Source organism: Parathielavia appendiculata (assembly GCF_033297405.1).
Source record: "Parathielavia appendiculata strain CBS 731.68 unplaced genomic scaffold N657scaffold_2, whole genome shotgun sequence".
Classification (NCBI taxonomy): Eukaryota; Fungi; Ascomycota; class Sordariomycetes; order Sordariales; family Chaetomiaceae; genus Parathielavia; species Parathielavia appendiculata.
Genome location: NW_026944221.1, coordinates 295,566 through 305,792, shown reverse-complemented (window position 1 = coordinate 305,792; position 10,227 = coordinate 295,566). Strand labels below are relative to the sequence as shown.

General features: G+C 53.4%; 5 protein-coding genes across 5 annotated transcripts; 3 read left to right on the top strand and 2 right to left on the bottom strand.

The window, feature by feature from the left end:
• Window positions 1–321: 321 nt before the first annotated feature.
• On the bottom strand, window positions 322–970 carry N657DRAFT_687182 (uncharacterized protein; the record flags this gene model as incomplete). The annotated part of the gene is made up of 2 exons (XM_062796874.1): window positions 629–970; window positions 322–569 (listed from the first exon to the last, which is right to left on the bottom strand). Exons 1-2 carry the CDS (start codon window positions 939–941, stop codon window positions 322–324), a joined length of 561 nt encoding a protein of 186 aa, XP_062650540.1. The 5' UTR covers window positions 942–970.
• A 458-nt stretch (window positions 971–1,428) lies between these two features.
• On the top strand, window positions 1,429–1,780 carry N657DRAFT_677504 (uncharacterized protein; the record flags this gene model as incomplete). The annotated part of the gene is made up of 2 exons (XM_062795993.1): window positions 1,429–1,488; window positions 1,556–1,780. The coding sequence occupies 2 exons, from the start codon at window positions 1,429–1,431 to the stop codon at window positions 1,778–1,780; spliced, it is 285 nt and encodes a 94-aa protein (XP_062650539.1).
• A 1,742-nt stretch (window positions 1,781–3,522) lies between these two features.
• Window positions 3,523–4,571, top strand: N657DRAFT_653198 (FAD/NAD(P)-binding domain-containing protein; the record flags this gene model as incomplete). Its single annotated transcript, XM_062794380.1, has 2 exons — window positions 3,523–3,938; window positions 4,007–4,571. The coding sequence occupies 2 exons, from the start codon at window positions 3,523–3,525 to the stop codon at window positions 4,569–4,571; spliced, it is 981 nt and encodes a 326-aa protein (XP_062650538.1).
• Window positions 4,572–4,845: 274 nt separating this feature from the next.
• N657DRAFT_175478 (uncharacterized protein) lies at window positions 4,846–5,511 on the bottom strand. Its single transcript, XM_062786089.1, has 2 exons — window positions 5,380–5,511; window positions 4,846–5,315 (listed from the first exon to the last, which is right to left on the bottom strand). The coding sequence occupies exon 2, from the start codon at window positions 5,297–5,299 to the stop codon at window positions 4,931–4,933; it is 369 nt and encodes a 122-aa protein (XP_062650537.1). The 5' UTR covers window positions 5,300–5,315; window positions 5,380–5,511; the 3' UTR covers window positions 4,846–4,930.
• Window positions 5,512–8,438: 2,927 nt separating this feature from the next.
• N657DRAFT_175433 (uncharacterized protein) lies at window positions 8,439–9,698 on the top strand. The gene is made up of 3 exons (XM_062786088.1): window positions 8,439–8,609; window positions 8,661–8,740; window positions 9,005–9,698. The coding sequence occupies exons 2-3, from the start codon at window positions 8,720–8,722 to the stop codon at window positions 9,578–9,580; spliced, it is 597 nt and encodes a 198-aa protein (XP_062650536.1). The 5' UTR covers window positions 8,439–8,609; window positions 8,661–8,719; the 3' UTR covers window positions 9,581–9,698.
• The last annotated feature ends 529 nt before the right edge of the window (window positions 9,699–10,227 follow it).

Below are 10,227 nucleotides of genomic sequence, written 5' to 3'. Positions count from 1 at the left end.
GGCAAAGGGAAATCAAGGGCAAAGGGAAATCAAGGGCAAAGGGAAATCAAGGGCAAAAGGAAATCAAGGACAAAAGCAAAAACATACAACACTCGGCATTCGCTGGTCGTCACCGACCCAACTACTACTCGAGCCCTTGTTGGTTTGTCTAGGGGAGAGCGGACGGGATCCCGAATTCTCCAACAGGTATGGTCGTATGTGACAGTCAGATGGCAAATGCTGGATTATCATTTCAAAGTCAGGTTTGGTGATCGGAGTGAAGGAAAGCCTGCAGTGTTGCTATGCGGAGCATTGGAGACTTCGGTTCCCCAACTCGATAGTTCAAACCGTCAAGCTAGGGCTCCGGACCAAAATGAGTGCCAGCACCGTGGCGTCCTCATAGTAACCCCCCGGGTCAATCACGTCCCCCGTCAGCAGTCCAACCGAGATATTCTTCTGCTTCAAGTTTCGCCCCGCGAAAATAACCTCATCCGCTTGCCCCAGCTCCTTGCCCTCCTTAACCAGCCGCGACGTCTCCAGCGGGAGGTAATACGTCGCCGTACGCGCCTTGCCCAGCATCATCATCCCCTCTTCGTCGGCATCCAGCCTACTACCGGCCCGCGGACCGAGCACGATAATCCAGGCAAACGACTCATCACCTCCTCGGTCTCATCCTCGGGATCAAAATCACCGCCATGTACTCGGCTACTATGCCTCGCAGCGCTAAGAGTGGCCCGCTGTTGCCCCGAGCGGGAGGACATGAGATGCTCCTTGCGGGCGTGACGGTGCCCCTGTCTTCCGTTACCGCGCTGGCACTCAATGATTCGGGAGACGTAGTACCAGTGGCTGGAGTTGACGACAGCACTGACGCCCGATGAGCTGCGATTTGCCGCATCCAACATCTTTTCAAGCTTCGACATGGGCAGTTTGGCAAACCGACAGCGAGTGAAACTACCTACCATTTCGCCATCGGCCGTGCATACAACACCGGACATGGCACTCGTTGACCGTCTTATCACCAGCTTCGGCGGCGGTAGCACCTTGTCAATGCTCTGACCTGCCGCTGCTACTGCAGATGCTTGTTGCTGCAGCATGGTCTGCTGCATCTCCATGACCCGGTCGACGTTAGGTAGCCAGTGCCGGGTTGGTTCGCACTGGTACAGTGGGAGTTAGACCGGTCTGCACTCGAGATCGGCATTGCCGTGTGCCATCAGTCGCCAGTCTGGCAGTGGCTCGCGGAGAGCCCGTTTGCTCAGAGCCGGGATGTTACCCCAGCAATGGTGTTGACTGCCTTCGGGCTGCCCTGTGGCTCTATGGCGAGGAAGAGAGCGTCTCCGGTTGGCGTACCGCTTTGGTCGCCATGGGAACCCCGAGGGTGTTCACCACCCCCAGCAGACCTGGGGACCGAGATCACCAAGGCATTTGCCTGCCGCGAGGCCAACCAGGCAGATGAACTACGAGTTCGAGGAGACCGAGCTCTTCTTCTACATCGTCGAGTCCCTGTCCTATGTAAGTTCGAGCGGCCCCTTCTCTACATGTCTTCCCACCAGCAGATTGACCACGTGTGTCCAATAAGGAGGACGTCCTCCGCATGGTGCGGCTTTCGAACCGCATCCGCGCCGCCTGTAAGCAGCGCGCCCACGAGATCGCCCAAGAGCGCGAGTGGCGCGACGACTATGAGCACCACAACCAGCGCCATTACCACCGCCACCGCTACTCGGTCGACTACGACGACGGCCCCGTCGTCGAGCGTGAGATCCAGTACGAGAGCCGTCATCCCGGGAGGTGTTACCGTCACTAGACGTTTCGACAATACCTGCGCTGATTTGGATATCGAGTTTAATGCGCGATATGTTTCTGGGTATGGCCTGACGTCGTGATGTTAAGCCAGTGAGCAAATCAGCTAGCGAGCGTATAGATCTGATGGCAGTTAGACGGGTTAATCTGGAGCCTTCCCTTTTAGATAGCGATACGGGGCCAGACAGACAGGGAGATGGATGAATGATGGATTGACGACGTGATTGATCGTTTGTCTGCATTTGCTGTTTGTTGTAACGTTATGTTGCATTTTCTTGCTTTTCATCTTTGGATTTTCAATGACCTCATGACATGGAATGATCTCCTTTGACTATGTTGTCGCTTCCTTGGCATGTTCATGGCCAGTTTCTTGACGCAGCTGATGACTTATAATGGAAAAAAAGAGCTGTAACATTATGGAAACTGGATGGATGGAATGAATAACTCTGGATGTACTTGCGTTTCTAGTTTCTCGTATCTTTGATTTGGAGTTATGGTAACTATTCCTTACCTACTTAGACTCTTGCACTGCGAGACACATGCCTTTAGTTGGGCGGTGTAGCTTGGCTGGGCATGAAAGTTATGAAGGCTAACGTTACAATATGTTTCTAACTCAAGTTACCGTAGTAATTACCGTGATCCTGAATCCGGCAGCTTTGCATCCCGGCGGCGGCTGTGTTTGAAGGAGCACTGACCACTTCTTTATTTAAGACATCGCCTCATCTCGATAGATCCACAGGCCATCTCCAACTCCAGTCCGTGTTCGATCTAGGGCCAAGATAAGTGTTGCGTGGCGAGACCACCACTTTGAGGTGCTCCAATGGGGTATGACATGGTGGCGGCCACTTCGCCCGAGGCCTGAGTTAGAAGTAGGTGCACGCAGTGGATCCATTTGTCTGCGCGAGTGATCCGTTCCCCGTTCGGGACCACGGCCCGCCCTAAGTAGAGGTTCATGGAGGGAGCAGGTTTTTGCAAAAATGATGGATTGCCTCAGCTGATTGCTATAGTTAATACGTCTGTCTTTCCACAGTCAGGCTCCCTTAGCCGGAGCGGCATCGGCTCCGCTCGCCCTACACCGGATCGGAGTGGGCTGACCGCTGCAAACGCACTTCTCCGGCCGATTACCTCAGTACACTGAAGCGTTAGTGGCTACCGTCGCTCCATAGTCACAACGCTTTCCTCTCCTGCCAAGCCCAGCCATCCTAGCAACTAGAACCTCGATGTTCAGATCGATGTTCAGGTTTAAGATGTCACCTTATGTTGTAGAAGCCGGGGATCAACAAGACTACCTAAAATGGGCAGTGAGAACTAGGCATTGTTAGACCCTGACCTAATCGGAGACTTGGTATTGCAGTACCGCTGTAAGCCTTAGTGAGACAGCCGGCTTACCTGCAGCTTAACTCTAGACAACTTGAATCACCATCGGAGACTTTTACACCTGTATTTCCCAGAACGGAACCTGACTTCCTGATTAGGAAAAAACAAGTGTCCGACATTACAAGTCGATGGGACAGCTCAGCAAATCAACGGAAAATTGAGAGAAACGTAACTCGGAGACTTATAAGCCCAGAGCCATTTACTAGCGGCTACTATAAGCTATATGAGATGCTCTCCAATTATCATAAGAACTTCATCGGACTCAACACCTCGAATCTACGACAATATTCCGATCAAGAGATTGTGTCTTCTAGCCTTGTACGCTCTTGCTCTTACCTTCCATTCTTGCAGAAAAAGGAACCGAACAATATGGCCGCGCCCAAGATCTTCGACGCCATCATCATCGGCGGTGGCCCGGCGGGCCTGTCCGCAGCCCTAGCACTGGCGCGCGTGTGCCGCACATCCGTGTTGTTCGACTCGGGCGAGTATCGCAACCAGGGGGTCGAAGCCATGCACACCTTTCTCTCGAGGGATGGCATCCACCCGGAAGAGTTCCGCGAGGCGGCGCGGCAGCAGATCCAGGAGAAGTACTCGACCCAGGTCTCCTTCATGAAGGGCCGTGTCGTGCGCGTCAACAACAGGGAGATCCTCCCGGGGTACACTGGCTTCGAGGCCGTCGAGGCCCGCGGCCAGGCATTTCTCGGGAGGAAACTCATCCTCGCCACGGGAACCGAAGACATCTTTCCTGACATCGAGGGATTCAAAGAGAACTGGCCAGACAACATGTAAGCCCCTTTCCCCAACTTGAACCCATCATCACGATCCAGATTGACACTGACTTCTTACCACGAAGCCACAACTGCCCCTTCTGCGACGGCTACGAAACCCAGGCCCACCCCGACGGCACGGGCATCCTAACCTTCGCCAACCCGTCCTACCTTTCCTACGCACTCATGATCTTGCGCTTCAACAAAGCCAATACAACCATTTACACCGACGGCCCGGCCCCCTCAGACGAACCGACCCAATCTGCCCTGCGCATTGCCCTCGCCAACGGCATCCGCCTCGACACCCGGCGCATCCGCCGACTCGTAAGCAATCACCTCGAAAAGGGCATGAAGATTGAGTTCGAAACAGGCTCGCCGCAAAAAGTAGGCATGCTCTTCCATCGCACCGCGATGCGCGCTCGCGGCCGGGAGGCGCTGATCGAGCAATTGGGGTTGGAGGTCAAGCTCAGCGGGGACGTGGCGGCTGATAGTTTGACGTTGCAGGCGAACGGGGTTCGGGGCGTGTTTGTGGCGGGGGATGTGTGCGAGATGGCCAAGCAGGCTGTGATTGCTGCTGCGCATGGGGTCAGGGCGGCGGGGGGCGTGGTGCATCAGCTTGTTGAGGAGGAAGGGGCGGCAGTGGAGGTATAATTGGGGTCACCGGGGTGGAGGGAAAGAATTGGAGGCGGTTGGGGCGGACAGGGAATAGGAGGAGGACAAAAGTAGGGGTCCGAAAAAGAGCGGGATGATCTATAGATGAACGTAGGAGGATTTGTCTTGCACATGGAACACGATCAGTTCCGGTGATGGATGATGCTGCGTTGTGTACAAGTGAATGCATGTACCTCCAGTCACTCACGTTTGACGCGCAGATCTATGTTTTGAACGGGGACCGCCCGGTTGAAGCTGAAGATATGTACCTCATGCTGTTGAGCATGTATTTCCGACATAGGCCGGATAGCTTCAAGTGGTGATTGTCCCCCTTAGCCCGCCCGAGAAGCTCCTGAAGCCTAAACAGCCCAGCACTCCGTCTTGAATGCATAAACCCGGTTCCGCCAGTCCTCAGGCAGCGCCTTCTTGGTGTCCACGCTGTAGGAAGGCCCCTTGATGACGGTGTCGCAGTCAGGCGTATCGTACAGCGTAATCTTGCACCGGCTCGAGGGGTTGGTCTGGCTGTTGTAGGCGTAGTACGTGATCGAGTTGGCTGTGTAGCGGTACTCCTCAGGAAGGTTGTGGCACTTGCTGCCTGTGCCGCCCGGGCCTGCCTTTGTGTAGGTGAGGCCGCGGAAATCCGTGAAGCTGTGCAGGTATACGCGCCAAGCCGAAGCGTTGCCGGCCAGGGCGATCACGGCGGCGGCGGCGATGGTGGTGAGCTTCATGGTGGCGGTTGCGAATCTAAAACATTCCGCGCCAGTCAGCTTAGGCGGCTTCTTTTGATCGCGTGAGCTGTGAAACTTACTGCGACTTGGACTTCTGAACCAAATCAAATTTGAGCTGATGACTTGAGTGTTGAGATCATCCAGAACTCCGTACCAGAGGCCGCTATATATACCTTACACCGACATTGTCACTATCACATCTTGCTCCATGTTATCTCAATGCATGCAAAATCCCGTTGCCCTTCCATATTCGCTTTCCCATTTCGACCCTCTACAGCTTGAATGCGGGGCATCGCAGACCTGCGGCCAGAAGGATGAGCAACCCAGAACAGTTTTGCGCTTGTGAGGCCACACAACGCGATGATTTGGGACCACGTGGTGCATGTCATCACTCAGAGTGACAGGAGACGCCTACTTCTTAAAACCCAAATTCATCCGAAGAGAGGTAATCCATATAGCAGCTGTAGTGCTTCCAAAGCCACTGAAACCGCTTATGCATGCCCACGTGCCTGTGATTCAGACTCATGTTTAGAGGATAGATGTAAGCTCACCAACGCGCAACCGTATTTGGATACCGATGTGCCGCTCAAAGATTTAAGTTCAAGTAGGAACTTTGGGCCGTCTCGGCCCGGTCCGAAGGTTTCCCGGTCCTAGTCTTACTTTTCGCCTGATGATGGAATCAGATCTAATATGGACTCCAGATTCGCGCAAGATCCAAATAATAAGCACTAAACTCAAGTAGGCTGATTCCAGAACTCTTATTGTTCCGGGACCCCGAAAACCTGCCGAATACGGTCTTGATGTTAAGTGCCGTAGGTAGGATTGCAGATGCCCAGAGCCAGCAAGGTTAGATCGATGCAACCTCACCCGCTTCCCCCCTTTCTTGAAGTCTCTTCTTGAATGTCTCGGAGAGGAATTCAGATCGAGTGTCGAGCAGGCAGAGCATGGCATTTGCATCCTGTTCATGGGAAATTGGCCGTTACTCGCAGCAATGTAAGTCAGAAGTCGACTCGGATGTGGCGGGTGTCACGGAAGCAGTGGAAGAGCTTGGCCAGTGGCCCTATACACTGCTCCTTTTGGACGCGCTTAGAATCTGTAAGTGAGGCAATCAAGTCGAGTCTTTCCAAGATACCTGATGCGAACAAATTTCCAACACATCACAGTGCCTTACTGTGATCTTCATCGCTCATCCGCATTGTTCCAGTACACATGATCCATGATCCAAGATACCCTCGGCCACCCAATCTCTGAAATTTCCGGCTGTTGAAAGTTCTGTCTTCTCTTCAATGCCTTCCTCTTCCCACTGCTCTTTCCAGTGAACATATTCAGTTCTTCTAAATTGTCCAGAGCCTCCATCGCCCAGGCCTGGCAACTCCAGGTAGTGCTCTCGTTGTCAACCGCGTTGCTTGAAGCAGGGCAATGGCGCTCTCGTAATTGGTTGAGCTGGTGGTGCCAACCTCAGTGGAGTGAGATGGCGCGAGGAGCGCTGGTTCCTTGTCGTAGATGGGCTCCTCAACGTAGTAGCCGACGCCACCCTTGTCGTCGCCGACTTGAGGAATGACATTGCGTTTTGGGGATTCTCCAAGAAAATGGCCCAATGGTTTGGATTCCATTCATTGTAGACGTCGTAGATAGGGATATAGACGGCGGTGGGCATAGCGAGGGAGGGAAAACCTTAGACTGAGGCCTCACAAAGAATACCTGGACGATGAAGCCGGGCAACGCAATGGCGCCCGCGCCATGATCACGGCAGAAATACAAGCGAAGGTCGTCGAAGACTGAGGTACAATGATTCTACACTGCGATGGGGTTCCAAAAAAGAGACAGCTCGAGGAGTAGTGGGAATTCGTCGAGGACGATCGATGGTCAGGGTGTAGGACATTGACCCTTTCAGGACAGCTGGGAGATGGCTTGATAAAGACTTCAGGCCGTCCTTGCGGTCAACGTTGGGGCCTGACGTCTGAATTCTAATACCTGGTTCGTGCCTCAGAGATCGCCTAGCGATTCGCCCCGTCTCACCAAGGGACAGATCAAGGGGCCCATGTCCGGCGTTGCAGTCACGACACCCAGAGAGTCCAGCAACCAACTTGCCATGCCCAAGGGCTGTACCAGTGGGCACCCCAAGCCAAGTTCGAGCGCCCACATTGGCTGATATCCCGCACATGTCATTCCAGGAGGTAGGTATAAATAGGCGCCGTAGTGGAGACATACATTGGTACCTACACCATCTTACCTTTGTCGACCCATCTTCATTCCCCAGGTATCAATCTCGAACTACCTAACCGCCAGCCTCATGCAAGCCAGCGGTCGAGGAGTGAGTCGATGGCCAATTCGATTGGCCATGTCCCTATTGCGTCGGTTGGGAGGTACTGAAACCAGTCGGACAACTCGCCCCGCGTATTGATTGTGGACAGGGCCTTGACGAACTCCCAATACTCCGGATACCAACCGCTCGACTCCCAGGCAAGAAGCGCGAGTATCCGAGTCCTCTTCTTCTCCCCTCGCTTCAGATTAGCGCCTTCCTCGTCGCACCAGTCGACCATGATGTTTCTGGGATAGAGGCCTCCATGCGTCATAACCAGGCAATGGTCACTCTGATCCTCGCTCCCTGGCGCTTTTGCTTTCGCCTGCGCGGCTTGCTCAAGGCGGCGACGAAGCTGTGGATACGTGTCTGCCTATTGCTTCAAAGCCTTGGCCAGATTGGCGGCCGAGTTGGTCTTAAGTTCGACGCCAGCCTGTGAGCGTGCTCGTGTTGACCAGCTTACGCGCCTCGTTGATTTGCTCCTCTACCGGATTCGCTCAAGGCGGCTTTGACACTCTGGCGAGCCTGCGGCGAAGTGCCCATGTTCAGGAGGCTGGGCAGTTATGGAGCTAGTCTTTCGTGTTGGCGGCAGGGTCTAAGAGTTGAAAGCGATAATGAAAGTGACAATGGGGATAGCTCGTCGTAAATAAAAGATACCATAGGGCGCCATACACTTCTGAAAAAAAGAGCTAGGGTCTCAGTTCAACTTTTGTAAAATACTTCACCACGCAAGATAGCTGATAGGTTGCTCTGGTAACGTTAGTTAAGTATTCCATAATCGCCAAGATCGTCTCTTAAACAGCTCAGAAATCAACTCTCTTCAATTTCAAGGAGCTGTTCAACTAAATGACCTTCTTCAAGGGGAAAGATCACCTATTTTCCTTTAACATTCATTCTCAGCTTAAGATTTTCTTTAGGAAGAAACGTCCGTTAGATACTCCGATTTAAGTTTAGAAATTTTCCTTCGCTTAGTTATAGGAGTTTATTCCTAGTAAAGGTATATTGGTTGTAAGTGAGTCACCTGAGTATCTTAACGGTCAAGTATTCAACTTGAGGAAGTATTTTACAGTATTCGAAGTCTCCTAGGCTTTCATTTCTGTACATGCTGGTGGCGCCCTATGGTAACCACGATTCCGCGAGTGAGTAGCTTGGCTTCCAAGTGCCCAGCGTCATAAAACGGCTGTGGGGCACTCAGAATCTTGCTGACAGCTCGACTTCACCTTTGCGCTCTGGTTCTCTTCAAACACCTTTGCTCTCTGAATTGCATCGAGACTATCGGTCCACGGACATACGAGACCAGGCCATCTGCCCCTCTCCCCTTCTCTTCCGCCTTGCATGTCACGGCGCGTCCAACATGCTACCATTCGGCCCCGTCTCACATCCTAATTCAGAGCCTTCGGCAGAACACACTCACACCATCATCTTGCTTCATGGCCGCGGCAGCACCGGGGAAGAGTTTGCCGAAGAACTGCTTGAATCAGAACTGTCCAACGGAAACACACTGCAAGAACAGCTCCCAACTTGGCGATGGGTCTTTCCTTCGTTCCCCGAGCTTTGGAGCACTGCTTTCGAGGAGACAATGCCGGCCTGAATTCGAGGCACACTCTCTGACCGACGTCACCAAAAGGCAGGATTTGCAAATAGCCGGGATTCACGACTCGGTCCAGTACCTGGCCCGTCTGTTAGAGAAGGAGACAAGAAGTTGGGAGGCGCAGCTCACAGGGTTGCGCTGGGCGGCATCAATCAGGGAGGCGCGGTTGCAGTGTGGACGTTGCTCTACGCAGGCGACGGCGACGTCGCCCAACGATTGGGAGGTTTCGTGGGCGCAAGTACCTGGCTCCCCTTCGCCGATGGCCTTTAGCGGTATCTCAACGGACGATACATCATGGGAGACGACGATCAAGTCAGTGAGCAGATGCATTCGTGAAGGCGATGACGGCTTCCGCAAGGCGGGCTCTGCACCAGCGTGGCACTTCTGAGGTCAACCGGCATCCTGTTCCAGCGTTTTCGGCTCACGGAACGGACGATGCATATGTGGATATCGAGCTCGGACTAGTAGGCGGCACGCGTGTTGAAGAATGTCGGGGCGAAGGTCTCATGGACGGCGTATACCAGTGCGGAGCAGGAATGCGATTGGTTAAGGGAACCGGAGCAGTTCGACGAAATTGTAAATTTTCTAGAGTCAATCTCTACTTCAAGTTCAAATCAGTGTACTCAATGTATGCTCTGCGCCCACGAGCAATGGAGATTCGTGCGGTGAAGTTCGGCCCCTCGAGCCTCGAAGTCGCAGAGACCGGGACCTCCCTGGAACTTCCCGCTCCAAAATGTGACGGTTAACGGGATTTCGTCCGGCGAACCATCGGTTAACAGAGATGACTCAACCCTGCTGAGGGATTGTGTAGTTGTGCACCAGAGAGAAAAGCGGTCAGGATTGAATTGATGGAGGCTACAATCGTACCAGGGCATCTGGGGCCGGAAGTTACGGTTGGGCAACGGTTGCCTGGCACAACCGTTATTGGCGAAGTAACTGTAGCGGCGGTTATCTCTGAACAAACGGTTCTTGCAACAGCAACGGTGATTCCTCTTGCCCAGGCAACAGGGGTCTCTGTTAGCTCAGACACACAGG

Bases quoted from the DNA above. Each gene is read 5' to 3' on its own strand.
- N657DRAFT_175478 (XM_062786089.1), bottom strand. From the start codon at position 5,299: ATGAAGCTCACCACCATCGCCGCCGCCGCCGTGATCGCCCTGGCCGGC.
- N657DRAFT_175433 (XM_062786088.1), top strand. From the start codon at position 8,720: ATGGTAACCACGATTCCGCGA. The intron at 8,741-9,004 runs GTGAGTAGCTTG...AGCCTTCGGCAG, and splicing joins TGGTAACCACGATTCCGCGA to AACACACTCACACCATCATC.